This window comes from Marmota monax, unplaced genomic scaffold, assembly GCF_021218885.2.
Source record: "Marmota monax isolate L192 unplaced genomic scaffold, Marmota_monax_Labrador192_F-V1.1 WCK01_AAM20220418_F8-fsc00472, whole genome shotgun sequence".
Classification (NCBI taxonomy): Eukaryota; Metazoa; Chordata; class Mammalia; order Rodentia; family Sciuridae; genus Marmota; species Marmota monax.
Genome location: NW_026692767.1, coordinates 353130 through 375889, shown reverse-complemented (window position 1 = coordinate 375889; position 22760 = coordinate 353130). Strand labels below are relative to the sequence as shown.

At 44.1% G+C, this 22760-nt stretch overlaps 1 protein-coding gene and 1 non-coding gene across 3 annotated transcripts in view; one reads left to right on the top strand and one right to left on the bottom strand.

Annotated features, from left to right (window-relative positions):
* Positions 1-20274, top strand: part of Zzef1 (zinc finger ZZ-type and EF-hand domain containing 1) — a gene marked incomplete at its 5' end in the record, with an annotated part of 59007 nt that extends 38733 nt beyond the window's left edge. For both annotated transcript variants that reach the window (XM_046447064.1, XM_046447063.1), the window contains 13 exon segments: positions 2-201; positions 1796-1915; positions 3780-3971; positions 4954-5054; positions 6474-6609; positions 6702-7061; positions 8497-8640; positions 9837-10005; positions 10185-10283; positions 10775-10940; positions 15069-15222; positions 15818-15889; positions 17662-20274. In XM_046447064.1, coding sequence (XP_046303020.1) covers positions 2-201; positions 1796-1915; positions 3780-3971; positions 4954-5054; positions 6474-6609; positions 6702-7061; positions 8497-8640; positions 9837-10005; positions 10185-10283; positions 10775-10940; positions 15069-15222; positions 15818-15889; positions 17662-17742 — 1994 coding nt within the window.
* Trnav-cac (transfer RNA valine (anticodon CAC)) lies at positions 965-1037 on the bottom strand. The gene has a single exon. It is a non-coding gene; the product is annotated as a tRNA-Val (tRNA).
* Positions 20275-22760: the final 2486 nt, after the last annotated feature.

Below are 22760 nucleotides of genomic sequence, written 5' to 3'. Positions count from 1 at the left end.
GTGAAAGACTACCAGCTGGTCCAGAAGGGAGGAGGACAAGAATGCAGTGACTCTCAAGCCCAATTGAGCCAATATTCCCAGCACTTTGCCTTTATCGCCAGTCACCTTCTGCAAACCAGCATGGATAGCTATTGTTCCGAGGCTGTAGAAGCAACTTGGATCCTATCCCTGGCCCTCAAAGGTTTATACAAAACACTAAAGGTAATGGTGAGCCTCTTCCATTTCATAATAATTCTGGCTGTGATTTGACATCTGCAGGAGATTAACAAGGGAGAAATTCCATCTGATTTCAGTGAATGGTTAATCATAGGATCCTGATTATTTTTAGAAATGGTTGGGGCCTTACACAAAGATAAATAAAATTTTCCCAATAGATTTTTCTATGTTTTTTGTACTGTTTCATGAGCTAGGGTATTATGACTTCATGAGGACATGACCTTGGCAAGTGAGAACAAAAGACTTCCGAATGGCAGCTCCTCTGGTTCATTGTAGGAGCTGGGAGGAAAAATAAAGGGTGTTAGCATCCCATTGGATCTTTAAGCAACAGGGTTCGTCATTGGGGTAGAAGGAAGTAGACAAGTTAATGAGTTGGGTGATATTTGGTAAACTATTGACTAGTGTGGTCTTCTTGCCCTGGGGGTGCTGGTGGAGAAGAGGATCTTTCAAGGATGCATTTCAGCTCACTTGGAGTTTGTAGTCCCTTGACTCTGAAGAGTATTCAGTGGTAGAACTGGTGGCAAGGTCACAGAAGGGACTCAGAAACCACAGGAGACTGGACTTACCGCCCTGGGCCAGCCTTAATTTAAGGGTTTGTAGTTGTCAGGTTTTTTTGGTTTTTGTGTTTTGGTTTTATTGTTGTTGTTTTGTTTTGGGGTTTTTTTTGTTTGTTTGTTTGTTTGTTTTTTATATTTACTTTTAGTTGTAGTTGGACACAATACCTTTATTTTTTATTGATTTATTTTTAATGGGGTGCTGAGGATCGAACCCAGGGCCTCGCACATGTGAAGCGAGTGCTCTACCACTGAGCCACAACCCCAGCCCCTGTGTTTTGTTGTTTTTTTTTTATTCATGGCATTTATCACAATGTCTGATTGATTTCTTTGTTTACATTGTAGTAGGAACAGGAAAATAAACTCCTTTGGGGAAGAAATCTTTGAATCCTTCACTTATTAAATATTTGTTGAGCTTAATTGCCAAACAGAACTAAGTATGTAGTAGTGAATGAAAAAGGTCCCTGCACTCACAGATCTTCCACTTTAACCATCCAGAGGCTATAAGGAGCCTGCAAAGAAGACTGCCTTGGGCAGAAAAAGCCTTCTGAAGAGATAAAATTTGAGGTAATCGGTTAGAAGTCAGCCTTGGAAAACAGAGCAGGAAGAGTAGCAAGCTCCAGACCTTACAGAGGAAGAGGAATGATTGTCACAGAGGTGAAATAACAACCTCTGGGGCTTTGGAGGATGAGGCCAGAGAATCAGACAGGAAGCCTTGTCAACCATGATGAGGGGCTTGGGTTTTAGCCTCCACGGCATTGGGAAGCTCTGGGAAGGTAAAGCTGAGGGATATTACATATAGTTAAGTTTCAAAAATGTTTGTTGAATTAATGAATTAAAGAGTGAATGAGCAGACAGAGGGTTATGGTTAAGGTTCTTTCTACTGACTCTAGAATTTTCCCTGGAAGGTGAGTCTAGGCCACCAGAGTTGAGATTAGTCTCTAAGAAAAGCTTGCTTCTTTCCAATTGACCTTTATCTTCTTTACTCTGAAGTGGCAGTAAATCATTCTTTTTCTCTTTGGCAGGCTCATGGTTTTGAAGAAACCCATGCAACCTTTCTTCAGACTGATCTGCTGAAGCTGTTGGTGAAAAAGTGCAGCAAAGGAACCGGTTTCAGTAAAACATGGCTCCTCCGGGACCTGGAAGTAAGGGACAAAGATGGCTCCTGCTACTCCTGCCTGGTGCAAGTCTACAGGCCTAGAAGCTAGAAGCGAAAGCTTATTCTGGCTGCTTCTGCCCTGTGCACTATAATTCTTTACAGTTTTTAAAACTCTGCCTTGTTTCTGTCTTCCCTTTTGGAATTAGGAATTATGACACCTGTCCTCCCCTGTCAAGGAAAATGAATTTGATGTTTGTTCAAAGAACATTGAGAAGTATATTATGGAAGCACATAATTGACCATTATATCATGTAATAAAGTGTGCCCTTGAATTATTATTTCCCTTTTTAAAAAGTTCCTTGAACTAATCAGTTTCTAAATTTGTTCTCACTTATGTTTATTTTATGAGGGATTTCAGTTTATAATTTAATTTTATTGCTATTTCCCTGAGGCCTTAGATTTTTCTTAGTGGAGTTACTATGGTTCCCTGAGGACTTTCTGTGCCAAGTATGCACTCCAGGTGCAGGCATAGCTGCTGCTGCAGCAGGGGTAGTACACCTGCCACCCTTGGTGGCACAGAGGCCTGAACTGGAAGAAGTTATTCTGAGTACCAGAGGAGGTTGGCTTAGGGTTAAGAAAATATTCTAAAATATGAGAGAGCATTTTTTTTTTCCAATTTAAAAATGGGAAAGAGGGCTGGGGTTGTGGCTCAGTCGTGGAGCGCTCGCCTAGTGTGTGTGGGGCCCTGGGTTCAATCCTCAGCACCACATATAAATAAAATAAAGGTATTTTGTCCATCTACAACTTAAAAATATACATTAAAAAATGGGAAAGTTTTACCATTTATTTTATTTGTTTATTTATTTGTTCTTTTTAGTTGACATGACAGTAGAATGTGCTTTGACATATCATACCTGGAGTATAACTTCCCATTCTTATGGTTGTACATGATGTGGAGTTACATTGGTTGTGTATTCTTATATGAACATAGGAAAGTTATGTCTGATTGATTCTACTGTCTTTCCTATTCTCATCCTCCCACTTTCCCCCATATGAGAAAGCATTTGAACTCTGATCTTAGAGAATGTTTTAGAGTATTTTTGTTACTTAAACAATAGAACCATACTGCAGAAAATTTCAAAAATATAAAGGAAAGAAAAACTCCAGATTTCACTTTCAAACACAGCTACCATTAGCATTTTGTATATTTCCTTCTAATTTTTTTTCTACATGTCTGTAGTAGAAATGTAAATTTATATTGCACAATTCATATACTATTCAAATAAATTGAGGTCATATGACAGGCATTTTTCTCAGTTGCTATGCAGTTTTCATAGCTACAATTTTGGGCTTGACTTTGACATACTGGGGATTGAACCCAGGGCCTCATACATGCTAGGCAAGTTCTTTACCTCTGAGCTACATTCCCAGCCCTATAATCACTGTTTTTGATGGCTATATATGATACAGGAAGGTGCTTTGCAGTTTTTGGTTTGGTTTGTTTTGGTTTTTGCCTTTATTGATACTTCACTGACTGTATTTTGAATAGAACGTTTTACATATTTTATACTCTTCCTAAAGATGAATTACTGGGTCAAAGAATATGAACATTTTTATAGCCCTTTACAGTTTATCAGAACAAGTTTTGAAAGTATAATATCAGTTTACACTGTCATGGAAAAGTTAATAAACTTCAGAACCTCCATGGTTATTATTAGCATTTCTTCGATTTCAAGTGCAATTGAACACTTTTTCATGTTTCTGTACTAATTTTACATGTTTTATGTGAATTATAATGTCTTAAAAAGTTAAGTAAAATATTTTCTTCCTTTACATGGTTAAAGAACTGTGTTGTCTTCTCACCCACTGAAGATTACCTTTCTGCCCTACTTGATTTCCTCTCCATGTAGATTCTGTCCATCATGCTGTATTCCTCAAAAAAGGAGATCAGCACTCTGGCTGAACATGGAGAACTTGAACTGGATGAGCGAGGGGACCAAGAGGAAGAGGTGGAACGACCAGTCAGTAGTCCTGGAGACTCAGATCAGAAAAAGCTAGACCCTCTGGAAGGCCTGGATGAGCCCACCAGAATATGTTTCTTGGTATGTTCTTGGGTTATTGTGCAGATGGAGCATGGCTTTGGAGGTGTGGGTTCTTTTTGGTACAGGCTGAGCTTTAGCCTAAACATGAAATGCTTCAGTCTCATGTCTTTAGAATTCACTTGTTAAAGACTAAGTGTACATGTTATGCAGAATTGATCCAGAAAAATGGAAAAGTGCCAAAGAAATAGTTTTAAATGTTTTTAGTCGTGGACCCAAAAGCTGTCAATCCTCTCTCCCATAAAATACATATTCAATTTTACATATACTTATAAAATTTTGCATGTAATTTCCAGAATAAATAAAGCCCTAAGGCCTATCTATGAACTCCCAAATGATAGTCTCTTTCCCCTTCTCAGAAATACTCTTACTTTCTCACATTAACTACTTTTGTTTGGAATAATGTGAAATGAGTGGAACTTGGACTTCAGAGAATCTAACTATATGAAGAGTAAGCAGAGAGTGCAGAATATATACCAGAAAAACAGTGTTTAAAAAAATCTCAAAAGAAAGTATAGTTGGGGCTGGGGTTGTGGCTCAGTGGTAGAGCACTTGCCTAGCATGTGTGAGGCACTGCATTCGATTCTTAGCACAGCATATAAATAAATAAAAATAAAGGTCCATTGACAATTAAAAATTAAAAATAAATAAAGTATAGTGCTTAGGTTTGTGTGCTGGTTGTCAAACCTGAGTATGGGACAGCTACAGAGAAGCTGGCAGGGAATGACGAATATTAACTATTAGAATTGTGTGTTTTGTTGTCATCATCTTTTCTTTGAATTTACAATAATAATGTAAGTTTTATAGTTCATGTTTTCATGCTTTATAATTTTATGTGCTTTTTAAAATTACCTGTATAATATTCTTCAATCATAACCTGTAGTAACTTTTGAGATATGGTTTTTATCCCTTCTAATTTCAGATTCTCACTAACGTGTTGGAACACTGCTCATCGTTTCTCTTTTGCTTCCTCCTATGCTCTTAGATGGCTCATGATGCCCTCAATGCCCCTCTGCACATTCTCCGGGCCATATTTGAGCTGCAGATGAAAAAGACCGATTCTTTCTTCCTGGAAGTTCAGAAGAGGTAAGGGACATTTAATTGCACCACAGTGTGCCAAGTGAGACAGCAGTTGAGGGTAGGAGGATGAGCCAGCTGCTAGTGGGATCCAGAAAGAAGCCCTGCCAGGCCAGGCTCAGGAAGGATGCTGGTTTGTAGTTCTTTGTGGAGTCACGTGAAAGGTAACTGTGCTGCACTGCATGGATCACCAAGAAGTATGTGGTTGGCTTTCTTGGAAAAGGATACCTATGCAGTCAGCCTCTTAGAGCAAACCCATTTTATGGATGCAGTCACTGGGCTGTCTCTCATATGTGACCCCAATGAGCAGACAGTACAGAGGAGGCATTTTTGCTCAAAAGGGTTTTTTTTTGGTTTTGGATTTGGTTTTTCACCATTATAAATTATTTTCTTGGCTTTGTCTCAATAGTGATTATGTAATTAATAATGTTCCTTTCTCTTGGCCAAGAGGTTCAGAGGTTGTTCATGGGCTTAGCTCATCAATTTGTTTAGAACTTCATGTATCTGCAATCTGATCTCCTCCTCTATCTCCAGATCCTAATTTTAACTTCTTGAGTGTGTGTGTGTGTGTGTGTGCATGTACACACATGCACATGCATACATATATGGTCCTAAAAATGAATCCCAGGGCCTCACTCATGCTAGGCAAGCACTCTACCACTGGGCTGCACCCCCACCCATTTGACTTCTTATTCTAATTTATCACAAATTCTAATTTAATTTTTTATTCATGTTTCTATTCTATCATATATCTCTTTTTTATATATTGCCTTAAGTCCTTAGTGAGATGAAGCAGAGGCTGTGAGACGATGACTGTCAGGGATAGTTGAAGCTGCTATAACTTAAAAAGCAGGAATATTACAGATCAAGACAAATAGAATTTTTATTTCATGTAACAGTCCAGGGTTGGTGACAGTTCTGCCCCATAAAGTAATCTAGTGATCCCAAGGGTGTTATCCTCATGTGTGTAATCAAAGCTAGCTCATTCTCACCATCTCTGGGTCCATTTCAGAGGAAAGATAAGAGGGAGAGAGAGGAGCACATCTTTAGTCCAATTGTTTGAGGGTAGTCTCTGGATGGGGCACAATACCTCACTCACCTCCAGTTGGCAAGAATCTAGTTGCATGTACATCAAGCTGCTGGGGCTGGGCACCGTGTCTCTAGCTGGGTGACTGGGTCTCCTGCTAGAATTCCAGGGAACCTTGTTTCTAAAAGAGAAACAGAATAGATCCTGAAGGACAGTTTTTATTCTCTACACACATGAATGAATAAATGCTGTGACTCCAATATATAGAATATAGAGAGTAATACTGTAATTGCATACTTACCGGAAAATAGTCCTGATAACATTCTGACAAATTTGATTACAGGTGAAACTCTTGTCTTTGTACATTTGATGTACCCAACTTTGTGTATTTTTCCCTTCAGGTTTGATGGAGATGAGCTCACCACAGATGAAAGGATACGGTCTCTGGCTCAGAGGTGGCAGCCCAGTAGAAGTTTGAGACTGGAAGAGCAGAGCGCCAAAGCTATGGATACAGACATGATTATCTTGCCATGCTTGGTATGTCACTCACCTTGGGAACAAAGTGTCTGCACCCCCCTCCCCCACTGTGAAAAGGCCAGACCTTTGTAACAGTGGTCTTGGCTTTGTAGTCCTGGCCTGCACGCTGCAACCAAGCCACTGCTGAATCAAACCCTGTGACCCAGAAGCTGATCTCCAGCACGGAGAGCGAGCTACAGCAGAGCTACGCCAAGCAGCGCCGTAGCAAGAGTGCTGCCCTCCTGCACAAGGAGCTGAACTGCAAGAGCAAGAGGGCTGTCCGGGACTACCTCTTCCGAGTGAATGAAGCCACAGCTGTCCTCTATGCCCGCCATGTGCTTGCCTCCCTGCTAGCCGAGTGGCCCAGGCATGTGCCAGTGAGCGAGGACATCCTGGAGCTAAGTGGCCCTGCACACATGACCTATATTTTGGATATGTTCATGCAGCTGGAGGAAAAACACCAGTGGGAGAAGGTAGTTAAACATATTAAGCTTATGCAGTCATCCTCCAGGCTCTGCCCTTTCCTCCCTATCTCAGTGGCCCCTGTCTCAGTTTGGATAGGCTTCTGGAGTTAGTTCCCGACAGATATGAAGCAGCAAAGGTAGAGTCACTGTTGATTCTCCCATAGATTGACTTGGAGCAGAGTTTACAATCTAGCACAGACTTGATGCTCAGAGAATGTTGGCAATAGTGGTCCCATGAAACCTGCCTGGGTTCTGCCTCTGTTGTTTACACCTACACATCATACAACTCTCCTAGGTAGTCTTTGTGTTTTCTTGTCCCAGAGTCTCACATAATACAAAGTCCAGAGGACAGGGTTAGTGAGGACTCTCTGGTAGCCTGTTTCCATGATATGGGAAGACAGAGGTTTTTGTCTTCTGTTTTAAAGCATCATTTCTAGAATGTCAACTCAGGTTAGATGCTCTGTTCATACCTGTGTTACATCATGACCCCAGATATCGTAGGTGGAGATCAAGCCAGAGCGGCTTTTCCAAGACTCCTGGCCTCTGGGTAGCAGAGCTGGAGTCTCACCAGGGTCTCTGTCCAATTCTCTAATCTTAACTTTCAAGCTGAAGGCCATTTTCTGTTGTTTTTAAACTAAGTCTTCAATTTGTTTTTTAAAGTAATGCTGAGTGAGAAGCCTCTCTTCCACTTCGTACTACCTAGAAGCAGAGGACCCAACATAGCAGAAGACATCCTGGCCTAGAACTCAGCAGCCCTGGCTACTTCTTTCAGCTGAATCAGAAAGTTTTGTCACCATCTTTCCATTTCAAATGCAGAAATCTCAAGTCACATTTAGTACTTTTCCATTCTATCCCCCTGGCCTACATGCACGTGGTGTCTTCTAACCCTTAGTTCATCCATCTAAGAATACCACCAGTTTCTAAGTCTCTTCTAGGTCATTTGCCAGTGACACAGCCCTGGAGATGCTTGCAGTTCTCTAGTTATATTTATTTTCTGGATACAAGGGAATTATTATGCCCCTAGTAGTCCTTCTCTTGGACATGTCCTTCCTCCATTCATATCCTATGGAGCTACTCACTCTATACTTCATCCTGGCCATTAATCACTGTGTGCTGGAATTACTTAACCAGAGGTTCCTCTACCTGCTCAGCTAGTATCTCTTTGGGGGCCAGGATCATCTCTGATTGGTTTTATTAGTTCTTTCAGACTTCTTAGAAGTAGCATTTTTCTGAAAAGACTTCAATATTTTGATTTACAGCAGAGACCTGGTTGAGTTAGAAGTGGCCAATGGGTTGGTTTTGCGGGGAAAGGGTGGCAGAGACTTGTTTTGGATCCAGGATGATGCTAGAACCTTTGGGTGGACCTTGGGCCAAGGTAGGCTCTCCCTCCTTCCTCCTAAGGCCATTGGCAGGTCCTGCCCTTAGTTGCCTTGTGTCCCACCAGATCCTACAGAAGGTGCTGCAGGGCTGCCGAGAGAACATGCTGGGGACCATGGCCCTGGCTGCCTGCCAGTTCATGGAGGAGCCAGGAATGGAGGTGCAAGTGAGGGAATCGAAACACCCCTATAACAACAATACCAGCTTTGAGGTATGGCCTGAGCAGTTCCCTCACGTCCTCCCTCAGTAGCTCTTCCCTTCATAGCCCTGACAAAGAAAGTGCTTCCTTCTGCACCCTGCTGTCTCTTCTCTGAAGCTGAGTCTCCCTTCTCCTCACCTTCCTTGTCTTAGTAGGGGGAAAATGGCCCTCTGGCTCCAGGAGGGAGTTTACTTTTTCCCACACAAGCTCCTCAGAGTAAATCCTTGGCTTCTGGTGGCAGTGAGTGTGTGGCTCTAGTTTAGCCTTGCTCTTCAACTGTCTCCTGGAGACCTGGCCACACCTTAGTGACTCCAGCCCCATTTTTAATTACCAGAACCAAAAAGCCTCATCTTTTCCACCCTTAATTTGTATCTAAACAGAGAGAGAGGAATTTGGATGAACCAGGGGTGGGGCAGCCTCAATTATTCTCAACAATAGCACGTGCCATTTTTCAGCCCTTTAGAAATGCTGGAGTTGGCAAGACCTAAGCTTCCGAGTGGAAAGCATCCTACAGCAACAGGGTGGGTGCCGAAAGCTGGTTTAGAACTCACCTGCTGCTCAGCTGAGATGTTTTGCAGTAGTCCACCTCACCCTCTCCGTCCAAGCTTCTTCTTTACTGGGCTCCATTCCCACTCCCCAGACCTCACAGAATCTCTGATCAGCCACCAAGTCGTGCCCCATAGAGTATCATACTGTCTTCCCTGTCTCCCCGCAACTGTCTTCTCCTTCTGTGGGGTTCCTGCTGCTGCTCCTTCCTGACTCCCCACCTCTGGTCTGGCCCCAGCCCAGCCTGTCTCTAAGCAGTTGTAGAGTGACCCTTCTTTAGTCAAGACCAAGGCTTTCTCCTTTCTACGGCACACCCTGCTGTCCAAAGAGAGCCTGAAGACGCCAGACCTTTCCAGTGCTGCTCCTTTCCTGAAGACTCCCCAGTGTGTTCATGTGCCCCTTTCTCCTGATAAGTTTCTCCTTTGTCTTTGTTTTTCACAACAACCTGACCACCCCTACACTGGACCCTTTTCTGCCTGTCCTGCTGTGCCCTACTCTGCACCACACTGCAGTCTTTGTGTTCTCCATGTCCCAGCTGGACTGAGAGCCCCTGGAGGGCAGGACTCTGACTTACTCATTCTCATACCCCCAGTTGCTATGACAGTCACAGTGGTACCCAGTGGTCAGTAGTGATGGAAGCATTCTTTGTCACTCCTCCCTAGGATAAAGTTCACATTCCTGGTGCAATCTACCTCTCAATCAAATTTGACCCTCAGTGCAACACAGAGGAAGGCTGTGACGAATTAGCCATGTCTAGCAGCAGTGACTTTCAGCAGGATCGACACAATTTCAGCGGGTCTCAACAGAAATGGAAAGATTTTGAGCTTCCAGGTAGTAAAAAAAAATACTCAGTCATATAGACTCTTCACATGAAGGCTTTAAGTGTAATACTGAGAAGGGAAATTATTGGAGGATTTCAAATTGAACTTAATACATTCATTGGCAACACCTCAGTTGCCATTCCCTGTTGCTCCTGTTTCCTGATGTGTCTTTGATTCTTTGTGACCCAGGAGATACTCTGTACTACCGATTTACCTCTGACATGAGCAACACTGAGTGGGGCTACAAATTCACCGTGACAGCTGGACACCTAGGGCGATTCCAGACAGGTGTGTGCTCTACTCTTTCCGTTCGTATAGTTTGCTGGCCAGGACTTTCTGTAGCTGTTAGTGGCATCGTGTCACTGATCTTCATTAACTTTAAAGCAAGTACTTTTCTCTAAGGCTTCCCAAAGGTATCTCACAAACTTCATGCCTGCCTTTCTTAGATATGATATGTTTAGCTAATTGTAAACGTGAATGGTCAGATAAAAGAGCCATCTGTTGAGACCAAAATAAGACTCTGGTTCCCTTGGAATTTGCCAAGACATTTTGTAAAAAATGATAAACTGAGAATGCTGTTCCTGTTTTTCCTGTATTTTTACAAAAAGCTTAGTTTCAGCTAAAATTTTAATGATCACAATTATTTTATCCTATTTATTAAAACCTGTGCAGTTTATAATATATTATTTTTATAAACTGTTTATAAAATTTATAATTCTTAATGTACTTAATTGTTAGAGTTGGTTTTTAAAATACTTGTGTTTTGGGGGATTGGCCAGGGTTCGAGATTTTGAAACAGATGCTGTCAGAAGAAAGGGTCGTGCCTCATCTCCCATTGGGCAAAATTTGGGAATGGCTGGTGGGCGTTGCTTGTCGCCAAACTGGTCACCAGCGACTAAAAGCCATCCACTTACTTCTGAGGATTGTGCACTGTTGCACCCACAGGTAGGCTCCGAGTCATTTGTTGGCCATATGGATTGCAGATGTCTCCTCCCACCCTATGGCTTGCTTTTTTTCTCTCTGTTGGTAGTGTCTTGATAAAAAGGCTTATGTAATTTTAATGTCTTCCATTTCATCTATCATTTCCGTTAGTACTTTGGGTATCCTGTTTAAATAATTTTTGCCATACTTAAAGGTCATGAAGATATCTCATATGTTACCTTCTAGAAGCTTGTTTTTCCTTGCACACTTTGCTCTATAGTCCACCATACAGGTCTCCACTTGTTCTTCAGAGATCACTTTTTCCCTCACCCGCTTGCAGCACTACCCTTGTCCACACATGCATAAGTCTGTTTCTGTTCACTCTTGTTTCTTTGGTCTTTTGGCTATCCATCTGCCAGTATCACACTGTTTAGATTATAGCTTTATAATAGAGATAACAGAGTTACATATCTAAGAGTATAAGTCCTTCACTTAGTTCATCTTCATGATTATCTTGAGTTTTTTGGTAGCAGGGATTGAATCCAGGGGGAGTTAACCACTTAGCCACATCCCCCACCTTTTTCTTTTCTGAGGCTGACTTTGAACTTGTGATTCTCCTACCTCAGCCTCCTGAGCCACTGGGATTACAGGTGTGTGCCACCATGCCCCGCTGTCTTGGATATTTTTTTTAATATTTATTTTTTAGTAAAAGTAGTTGGACATGATACCTTTATTTTATTTATATGTGGTGCTGAGGATTGAACCCAGGGCCCCGCACGTACTAGACAAACACTCTACTGATGAGCCACAACCCCAGCCCCTATCTTAGGTATTTTTAACCTTGTGCACTTCATTTTACAATCAGTTTGTTAATTTCTTCGTGCTTCCATACCTGCATATACATACACACACACACACACACACACACGAGCACGCACGCACATTTTCACACATGCATACCTGTCTCACCTAAGGAAAATTTTTTTTTTTTTTTTTTTTTTTTTTTTGCAGTACTAAGATTGAACTCAGAGCTTTCACATGCAAGGTAAGCACTCTATCATTGAGCTATACCTCAAAGCACCCTAATAAGATTTTGATGGACTCTATAGATCAATTTGAGGAGAATCAAGTCCTCTAATCCACAACCATTATATCTTCCGCCATATTTAGTTCTTCATAATATATCATAGTTTTCTTTTTTTTAATATTTATTTTTTAGTTGGACACAATATCTTTATTTATTTATTTTTATGTGGTGCTGAGGATCAAACCCAGGACCTCGCATGTACTAGGCGAGTGCTCTACCGCTGAGCCACAATTCCAGCCCCTCATAGTTTTCTATGTAGACAACTTGCACAACATTTTTTAAAATTTATTTCTAGGGTTTAATGTTTTTGATGCTATTATAATTAGTAATTTAAACTTATTTTTGTTTTTGCTGAAATATGCATATCTCAGCAAAAGACTAAACAATTTGATATATATTTATATATTGCCCTAATATCTAGTAACCTTGATAAAATTTTTGTTTGTTCTTTTTTTGTGGTACTAGAGATTGAACTGAGGGGCACTCCACCACTGAGCTACATTCCCAGCCCTTTTTGTTTTTTATTTTGAGACAGGATCTTTCTAAGTTGTCCAGACTGTCCTGGACTTACAATCCTCTTGCCTCAGCCTCCCAAGTAACTGGGATTACAGGTGTGTGCCACCATACACAGTTTACATTTTTTTATTCTAAGAGTGAGTGTACAGGGCTGGGGATGTGGCTCAAGCGGTAGCGCGCTCGCCTGGCATGCGTGCGGCCCGGGTTCAATCCTCAGCACCACATACAGCAAAGATGTTGTGTCCGCCGAAAACTAAAAAATAAATATTAAAAATTCTCTCACTCTCTTTAAAAAAAAAAAAAAGAGTGAGTGTACATGTAGATAAAACAGTGCTCAGTCATGTCGTGTACATTTTATATTTAATTCTTAGAAACAATTTTTTGTCTTTTACACTAGCTGGTACCTCCAATATAATGTTGAATAGAAGTAGGAATTGCAGGCATTATTTGCCTTATTCTTCCTCTCACAAGAAAGGTGATGGACCCCCATCTGTTAGGAATTCCATTTTCCTGCATCTTTCTGTCATTTTTAAGGCATATAGACATATAGAATGCTAGCCAAAATAGGCTGATGATATTTGGAATAAAAGGTTGTCTTCTGTTGTCATATAGAGTTGCTGTTTCAGAAAAACTTTATTCCCGCTGAGGTTGTAGTCCAGTGATAGAGTGCTTGCCTCGCATGCATGAGGCACTGGGTTCAATCCTTAGCACCACATAAAAGTAAATAAAAATAAAGATATTGTATCCATTTACAGCTAAACAAAATTAGAAAAAAAAAAAAACTTTATTCACTGGACAGGGTGACACATACCTGTAACGTTACTCAGGAGACTGAGGCAAGAGGATCATAAGTTTGAAACCAGCCTCAGCAACTTAGTGAGACCCTAAGCAATTTAGTGAGACCCTGTCTCAAAATAAAATTTTAAAAGGCTAGGGATGTAGTTCAGCGGCAGAGCGTTTACATAGCATGCATAAGGCCGTGGGTTCAATTCCCAATATCACCAATAAATAAATAAAGGACTCTCCAATTCAGGTAAGAAAAATGACAGCTCATGAAGTCAGCCATATGGTGGTGTCAGGGAGGGAGAGAGGGAAAGCTAGACATGGTTGCTGTTACCACCATGTCCTCATATGCAGGCATCAAGGTTCTCTTAGCCCCATGTGGACTTCCAATGAGAGCTATTTGGGTGAATACATCTGTAGTCTGAAGTCTGGCAGAGCTGTAGTTTGCAGGTCTTTGCCAGTCTTCTTCCAGTAGAGACACTCCTGCACTCCTCAAGGGAGCTCCCAAGATACCTTGCCACCCTTGGCTGTTTGCTCCTTAGAAAGTTAGAGATATGCTGGCCTGTGAGCTTGGCCTAGAGGCCAAACCAGAGAAGTACCCCCAGGGGAGGGAGGCCAGACTAGTTGGGTGCCTTTATCTCATATTCCTAGTGCTTTCCTAAAAATTAGCTGGAAAGTGTCTCTATAAAGTCTGGGATGTGACTCAGAGGAAGAACACTTATCTAGCATGCTTGAGGCCCTGGGTTCAATCCTCAGTGCTGTAACAACAAAAAAAGGAAAAGACACTGTCTCTATAAATCAAATTAAATTGCATTTTCCTGTTTGCTTATTCCTCTGAGGGAAAACTGTTGACTTAAGATACCACTTAAGTGGACAGAATTCTTTTTCAAGTCATAAGAGAAAAAGCAAAGAGAAAAGGCAAAATCATTACGTGTGTGTATGTGTGTGTGTGAGAGAGAGAGAGAGAGAGAGAGAGATCATATAGTAAGCCCCAGAATATTACTGATTTTCTGCTTTTCCTTCTCTGAAGAATGCTGAGCTAGAATCACAGCACACCCTCCACTGAAACACAGGCCCTGGATTCTGTTCTCCTCAGGGGTCTGAAAAGGACTCTGCTTTTCTTAGGCACTCTCTGGTTGAGCAACCTTGCAAGCAAATTTTCTGTGTTTTACAAGCCTAGCATCAAAATAATGGTTGCTGTCATGATATTTTAAGTAGTTCTGTTTTTCACTTTTAAATTATCTTTTGTGTTTGTGGTGTTACATCTTGCTTTCTTTCACTTAACATTTGTCTTCAGATTTTCCCACTGTCATTGGAAGGTCTTCCCAACAGTCATTTTTAAAGATGCACACACACACAAAAAAATCAATAAGAGAGCTCATGTATAATGGCATAATTTGGCGTGAACATACTTTATATACAGAATTACGAAAAATTGTGCTGTGAATGGATAATTATGAATGTAATGCATTCCACTATTGTCATGTATGTAAGAAATTTTAAAAACAAAACAAAAAAAAGATGCACAATATAATTCTAGTCAACATACTTCAGGTTCTCCTGTTGCCTTGGGGTCGGTTTTAAGTTCTTTGCTTTTCCCTCTTTGCTGTTGGTGGCAGCTATTTTAGAGGGAGTGTGGGTGGGACTGTTTTATGATAGCTGTACCAGGAGTGGGAGAAAGGGTCTGAGCCGCAGTTGCCACCAGCTGTCCACTGTGGTTTGCCTGGTCTTCAGTTATCCAACCCTGTTTTGGACTCCCCCTGCAGTGATCTCTGTGACCTTGCACTGTTGAAGCCACTGTGGCAACTCTTTACCCACATGGAATACGGCCTGTTTGAGGACGTGACCCAACCTGGCATCCTCCTCCCCCTACATCGTGCCCTCACTGAGCTCTTCTTTGTCACGGAGAACCGCGCCCAGGTGAGGGTCCTGCCCACCTCTAGCCCCAAGGCCTAGGCAGGGAGGATGGTGCTCCATGTGTTTCTCCCCCTCTACTACTCAGAGCAGGACTCGGGCCATAGCTCCATTCTGGGCCACCGGCTGTCTGGCAGGCCTGCACAGGGAGGCCAGCGTGGCCCTCAATCTGGGCCCTCTCCTCTCCCTAGCCCTGGGAAGCCCTCGAGTCAGCACTGGATTGCTTATTTTGTCTGGCCTAAAGCCAAAGGGGGAGGGAGGGGTACCGCCTTAGACCAGCCCTTGACAACAAGGGAGTTTTGGAAAATCAAAGGAATGGAGTGGGTTCCTCTTCTCTCTTCCCTTGGGCACAATAGATTCATTGAATGTGCAAGATGAAAGGGCCTTTCAGATGCCTTTACCTCTCCCCCTCAGTCAGAAGAGACTGACCTGAGGAGGGGGATCCCTGCCTCAGGGCAGGACCAGCCCTGGAACCAGCCCCTGGCCTCTCCAATCAGTTTCTTTCCATGGCTCTAGAGCAAGTGGGACTTCTGTTTCTTGGGTGGGCTTTCCTTCCATCTGGTCATGCTGCCCTTGCTCACTGGCCATGCTTTCTCCACAGGAGCTTGGCTTGCTGCAGGAGTACCTGCTGGCCTTAACCACGGATGATCACCTTCTCCGCTGTGCAGCACAGGTACCTCCTTTCCCCTAGCAGAGCTGTCCCTGGGGCCGTGTCCCTGTGGTGGACATCATGATCCTACCATTGCCAGGGCAGACTGTGGTGCCCTAGGCAACAACTACTAACTTCCTGCAATTTACAGAGCTTGGTTCCAATTCAGTCCCTTCCCTCTGGTGCTCAGAGAGAGCAGGCGAGCCCCATTTATCAGTGTCACTTGTATTAAACTGTAGGGTCAGAAGACACTAGCAAGAATTTGTGTCTTTAAAACCAAAACAACTAGTGCCTTAAATTTAGTTTGGCTGATCCCTGAAGTTTCCACACAGTCAGATTTCAGATATTTTTGGATGTAATTTGCTTCCCTCATAGGAAAACTCTTCTTCCGACAGCTGTTTAGACTCAGGACCCCTCACACTTTTAAATTGATGAGGATCCCAGAAAGTATGCATCAAATACATTACTATATATTCTTAGAAATTAGATATTTAAATCTAGAAATTAAAATCAAAATTTAAACATTTATCAATTAATTTTTTAAATAATGGAAAACACATTTCATATTAATATGAGTTACTTGTTTTGTGAAAAACAACTCATTTCAATACTCTGGTTTGTTTTCTTTGAGACAGATTCTTGGTTGGTCTCAAACTCCTGTGCTCAAAAGATCCTCCCACCTCAGCCTCCCAAGTAGTCGGGACTCCACGTTAGGCTAACCATCATGCCCATCTTACAAAATAATTACTGAGAAGGATGGCAGTGTGTTCCATTTTTGCAGATCTCTTTAATGTCTGGCAGCTGGATTCTCATCTGTAGCTGCTCTCGGTCTGCCATAGTTTCACAGTTTAGCTGCTGGAAAACGGCACTATGTGCTCACAAGACAGTGAAACATGACCTTCATTACCCCAGAGGGGGCTGTGGGAATTCCCCAGCCTCAGGCTGCTCATGAAAACCTACAGACTGCGACCCACCCCCATAGCAGACAGGCAGGACACAGAAGCTCACAAGTCACACCTGGGTGGGCTTACAGCTAAAATTCCTAGCCAGAGCAAGTAAGAGCTGTATCCCTTGAAAGTCCTCTCTGCACACAGTCTTCCCAAAAGAAAGGGTGTCCCTGATCAATACAGTTTAGGAATGGCAACTCTGAAGCTAGAATTGCCTCAGCAAAGACTGAAGAGTCTGTGAGCATCACCTGCGGTTTGTGAACAGAGTAAAAATTCCTTCCCTCCTAACAGCCACCTGCCAACATTGCTGCTACCATGCTTGGTTTCATGACACAGTATAAGGAGTTTTGGTAGTTAACAGTTTGGGTGCTAGAAACTCAACATGGCAGCTTTCCTGTGTGCCTGGCTCTGGTACCTGCCCCTTATCCAGTCTCCATTGCCTCTTTGCCCTCCCTGACCCTCCCACAGCCCATCTAGTTTGTCACCAGTGGTCTTTGACCTGTCCCCCTATTCCCTCCTCCACCTCCACTCTCCCGCTGCCCTCAGCTTGAAGGACAGACTTGACCTGCCTTCCAGGGCATCTGCCTTCCCAACACTGTTTTTTGGACCCCTATGGGGTTCCCTGACCCTGGCTACTCACTTCTCATGTGTGTCGTGTCCTTCCTCTTCTGCACCTTTGTGCTGTTTCTCCCCAAAATACACCTCTCACTCTAGCCTGTAGTCCTCCAGGTGACAGGGACCACATCTGGCTCACCTTGGGAACCTATCCCTACTTCCTCAGTGCTCAGCATTCAGTGGATGAGTAAGTGAATGACCCTGGACCCTGGTGACAACTCTCTCCCTCCACAGGCTTTGCAGAACATCGCTGCTATCAGCCTGGCCATCAACTACCCAAACAAGGCCACCCGCCTCTGGAACGTCGAGTGTTAGCTTCCATGTGATATGCATGGGTCTCACTAACCTGTCCACAGGGGTTTAGAGCAGACATCCAGCCTCATTCAGGAAAACTCACATGGCCTCAACGCCCAGCTTTCCTCAAGCTCACTTCAGATGCCAGGCAGCCTCATCTCCGATAACTCCCTGCATGCAGGCTCGGTGTGTACACAGGTCATTGCACATGAGAACAAGCAACACAGGGCAGAGTGACTTGAGGAAGGGCAGGCAGGGGGCCCTTAGGAAGGCTGTTGAGAGACCAGCCTCCTCCAGGGGCTGTCTGTACAGAAGCTGATGGCATGGGAAGGCCTGGAAGCAGCCTCTCTGGAAAGGTTCTATCTCTGCTGAGCTGGAGCCGCCCATACTCATCATAGGGGGAAGGCACCAGCCGCCCAGAGCCACCCTCATAGTGAGACTGTAGCAGTGGCAGCTTGCCTGGGAGCCCCCCTTGCTTTTTCTTCTTGAGACTCAGAAATCAAAACCAAACCACAACTGGCACGAGCCCTGCCACCACTGATCCCCGAGCATTCCGAACAGGACCCATTGTCCTAGATCCTGCACTCCCAGCTGTCCCGGAGGACTCCCCGGTGAAAACAAGTGCCCTTGGGAACAGCCAGCAGGCCACCTTGCACGTCCGCCCCACACCGGCTCCCAGCACTTCAGATTTTTTCAGTTGGTTGTTCTGACATGTTTTAGTTTCCATCTCGCGTTTTCAGAACAGAACTGTATTGACTCACCGAGAGGGCCCCTAGGGAATGACCTGGGGCTTGGTGGCTCAGGGGACAAGCTGGTATGCTTGAAAGTAGCAGAGCTGGAGGAATCCTCTAGCCTCGGTACCTGCAGGCTTGCAGTGCTTCAGAGGAGGTCTTATTTTAGGAGAAATGATTTTATTTCTGCTTGATGGTCATGGTAGTCCGTCACGTCTGCCACCAGTGGGGCCCTGCATGGTTGCTTGGCTGTCACTTGTCTAGCAATAACTACATTAGTTCTAATGAATGCTCTTCTCAATTTTATTTTTATGGTTTTAGCTTTGCCCTGAAGTGCTAATTATTCTCTTTCCAGAGCCACACTTTAGAGTGTGAAGCTGGATTGGCATGTGGGCCATGGACCAGCCTCAGTGGCACTTGCAGGAATGAAGAATGCCTGAGGTGGCTATCATTCAAAGACAGGTGTCTGGGTCAGAGGCACATCACCACACAAGGCCGAACCAAGGAAGGGCCAAACATGACCAATTGTATTCACCATGGCGCACTGTGCCCCTTGGCCTCAATCTACAGAGGCAGATATGTGCAGCCGTGGGAGCAACTTCCTGCAAGGGCACTTTTGCTTCTAGCTGAGAAGACCAAGATGCATTGTCCTTCCCATCCTAGAATTAGTTTCTCAGCCAAGCCCCAGGGTACAGGGGAAATGGTCACAGAGTGGGAGGGGCTGGGATTCAGAGGGGACAGGAAGAAAGGCAGCAGTGACCTAAGGTGCAGTGACCTAAGGTGCACTGCCTTGATGTTGGGGGTGGGGCCTGGCCTGGTTCCCCCACTGCTGGGATGTAGGGAGTTCTATCCCCACAGGTTCGGTGGAAACCCCTTGCTCACCTTTTGCTCTTTACCAAACCAACCTTGCTCTGTGAGCTTCCTGAACACCAGAGAAGATCCATGGTCTGTGCCACCCTCACCCAAAAAGGTCTCAATACGGAGAAGTTTCTAGAGAGGGCAATCAAAGATCAAGTCTCAGTGCTTGGAGGAGAGGCCCCACTGTGGGCTCAGACTCAATGAGGGACAGCCTGGAAAATAGACAAGGAGATGGTGCCACCCATACCCCTCCACACCTTGGACTGACCTGAGTTTAACTGGGCAGATGGGAAGGGCAGGGCAGAGTCGCTCCCTCAGCAGTGCCCACCAGCTTTACTCCACCCTCCCACCAGGAAGAGCAATTGTAAATAAACGCTGGACTCCTCAGAGCTTCTCTCTGTTCGCCACTCTTGCTGTTTGGGTCTCTCTGTACTTCGTTTGCATAGAACAAGCCTAGGTTTTCCCTTCACACACAACTGCTGCCATCTGGCAGGGCCTCTCCTGGCCTGGCCTGACCTAGCCTCCCTACAGACCATCGCTGCCTCTGCTTCTGATCACCAGGTGGCGCCGTCGAGCCATACCCCACTTTCCTGGTCCCCAACCCAGAGCAGCAGAATCCCAAAGGACTTCCATCAAGGCCAACATCCCTGTGACCCTTTTTAAGAAGCAAGACTGCTGGAATGAGATAAAACTGGCAGGAATATGGTGTCGTGGAAACATGTGCCTAATCTATAAAGAAATTCTGTTCTAAATCATATATTGTACAGACACTGTTCCTAATGAGAGGAGTGACTTATTTTCATCATCGTTTTTAATTTGTTTTCTTACAGGTTTACGATTTTGAATTTTTCTTATTTGGTTGAAAGAAAGAATTTTGATTATATCAGCTGAGTGAGTTCAGCCTATAAAAAGGATGTTAAGTTGTGGATAAAATATGCAAATAAAGAGAAATATATTGTACAAATTCTATATAAAAAAGTACAACTGTGTGTGATTCTTTTCCCTCTCATTTCTGTTTCTCTTTTGAAGATTATACTTAAGAGTTTCTACTAAACCCAAACAGATGGGATATATAGAATCTCATGGCTTTGGGTTTGAAAGGAATCAGGAAAACTCTTTGGCCTCATCATCTCAATGTCTCTGGAATCCAACAGCCCCCTCTGCCACATGACTAGGGTGGATGCAATCAGGACCACCTTCTCCCTCCCTCCTCATACCTTCCCCCTCCCTCCTCATACCTTCCAAGGGCTTGGATTCACTTCAGACTAACCCTCCTTTTCAGGGCTCCTGAGGTCTCTGCACACAAATGGTGTCCTGAGTGTATTTCCCAGCAAGATTTCTCAATCCGATCCCACTGTCCTTCACCCCTCCTGTGGCTCACAGGACACAGGCTGGGAGGGGGCATGAAGAGGAAGGCAGGGATCAGGTCCCAGGACCAGCTGCTGTCCTAGGAGTCATTTCCCTCTTGCTGGCCTCTGAACCCATCTTCTGACAACCGAGGGCTGATTGTTTGCAGCCCTTGGGTCTCACGCTTCTTCCTCATATCTTTGTTTTGCCACATACTGCACTGCCTATTTCTCAGACATTCCTCAGGGCCAAGAGCTGTCTTGCAAGTTAGAGGAGAGTGCCTTTTTGATGGGAGATGGACTTAGCTAGCTATTGAGGCCCATTTGTTCTATCCCTACAAGCTTGACACATAACCCTAAAGCCCCAAACTCTTCTGGGGAGTCCCTACCATTACTGAGGCAGGGCAGAGGCCTGGTTTGGGGTGACATTCAGGAGAACGGGGTGCTCCCAAGTCCCAGATTCTCCCTCTAGGGCTGATATTTGTGCCCTCCCCTCCTCATCTTGTCACCTGGGCATGATGGGGCTTTACCCAGAAAAGCAGGTCTCTGTGTCTCTGAGCCCTGGCCACTGGTGAGACAGACTGCTTTGCTGAGCTGGAAAGCATAGAAGAGTTGAGAAGTTCACTGCTAAGACCAGCACACGATCTACAGAGACTCAGAAACACAAGACAATTTGAACTCAAGCCTTTTAGCATGGAAGAGAAATAGGATTCAGCCAGTCAAGCCTCCTTATTTGATAAAGAACAAGATACTGTGATAGCGTGGAATGGGAGCAAGAAAGCACAGAGCTGAGCACACTTGCTGTAGCCTTGCTGTAGCCATAGCCTTGTGCTCATCCACTCACCACGTCCACCCAGAACCAGCACTGTGCCAGGGGTCAAGGCTTCCTGCAAATCATCCAGCTGAAAACCCAGCCTCTCAGACTGAGGCCAACTTTCAACATGGCTCTTCTAACTACTATTTGCTACCTACTCCCTTCCTTCCCTGCTCGCAGAATCCATTTTTTTGGCAGGTAGTGATTGAAGATTCTTGAATCTCAGGGAAGGTGGGACTTTGTACCAGTTCGAGAAGAAAGTCCTAGTAATCTCACCTCTGTTTGCAGAACACTTCCTTTCCCAGCTCCCCTTGGAGTGACTATGTGACCCAATTCCCTCTGAAGAGAAACTAATGCCTGCTGGAAGACTCTGCTCCTATCTACTCCCTTTGACTGAGGTGAGAGAGTGTGCTGCTTGGCACTCTGGGCAGTCTCACAGCCATCAGGTGAAAGAGGGAAGTGGAAAAGCCAATACGCTGAGACTATGGGAGCAGGAAAACGGAGTCTGTCTCCTTACCTGCATTGTTTGAGCATGTGAACAGAATGTTTGTGGTTGGCTTTCTCTTGCAGATGAAAGCATTTCGGACCCAAATTTATGCAACAGTTTGGCTCCAGTAGGTTGAAATAAGATCACAGCTTTTTTTTTTTTTTCTTGTCACTTTACTGTGGACAGTATATGGACAGGAAACATGTAAGAAATTCCTGAAATATAAAGGCCTATGACCCTATCCAGTCAAGCTGGATAGTATCAAGTTGTAACCATTATCAGATTATTTCTGGGAACTCTTGCATATGCAGCTTTTCTCAGGTTCAGGGAGGATCCAGCCTTTAAAACTCATTCAATTGCAAGTTAAACTTCAAACTAACTTAATTTAAAAGGAGAATGTATTGACTTACAAAATGAAAGTTTCATCTGGCTCGAGGCAAAGCTAAATTGTAGGGACTCAATGATATGAGTTCAGTCTGTCTGTCCCCCCATCCTGCCCTCCCCTCCCCTCCCAACCCCCTGTTCCACTTTCCTTCTGGGCTTTCACTAAGGTTCAAGGTGAACATGAGTGTGCTACCTGGTTCTCTGCACCTGGCCCCACCTGCTGCTGACTGCAGGGCAGAAAGCTTCCCATAACCACTTAGTGAGACTCCCTCAGTTGTTAGCTAATGGCTTCTAGCCATGATTTAGGCTCATGTTTAAAAGCTACTTGGGAGACTCATGAATTTGCATGTTGTCACTTCAACTGCTGAGCAACAAGGCATCCATGACAACTAGGCAGACACTGCACCTGGGAAATCCCC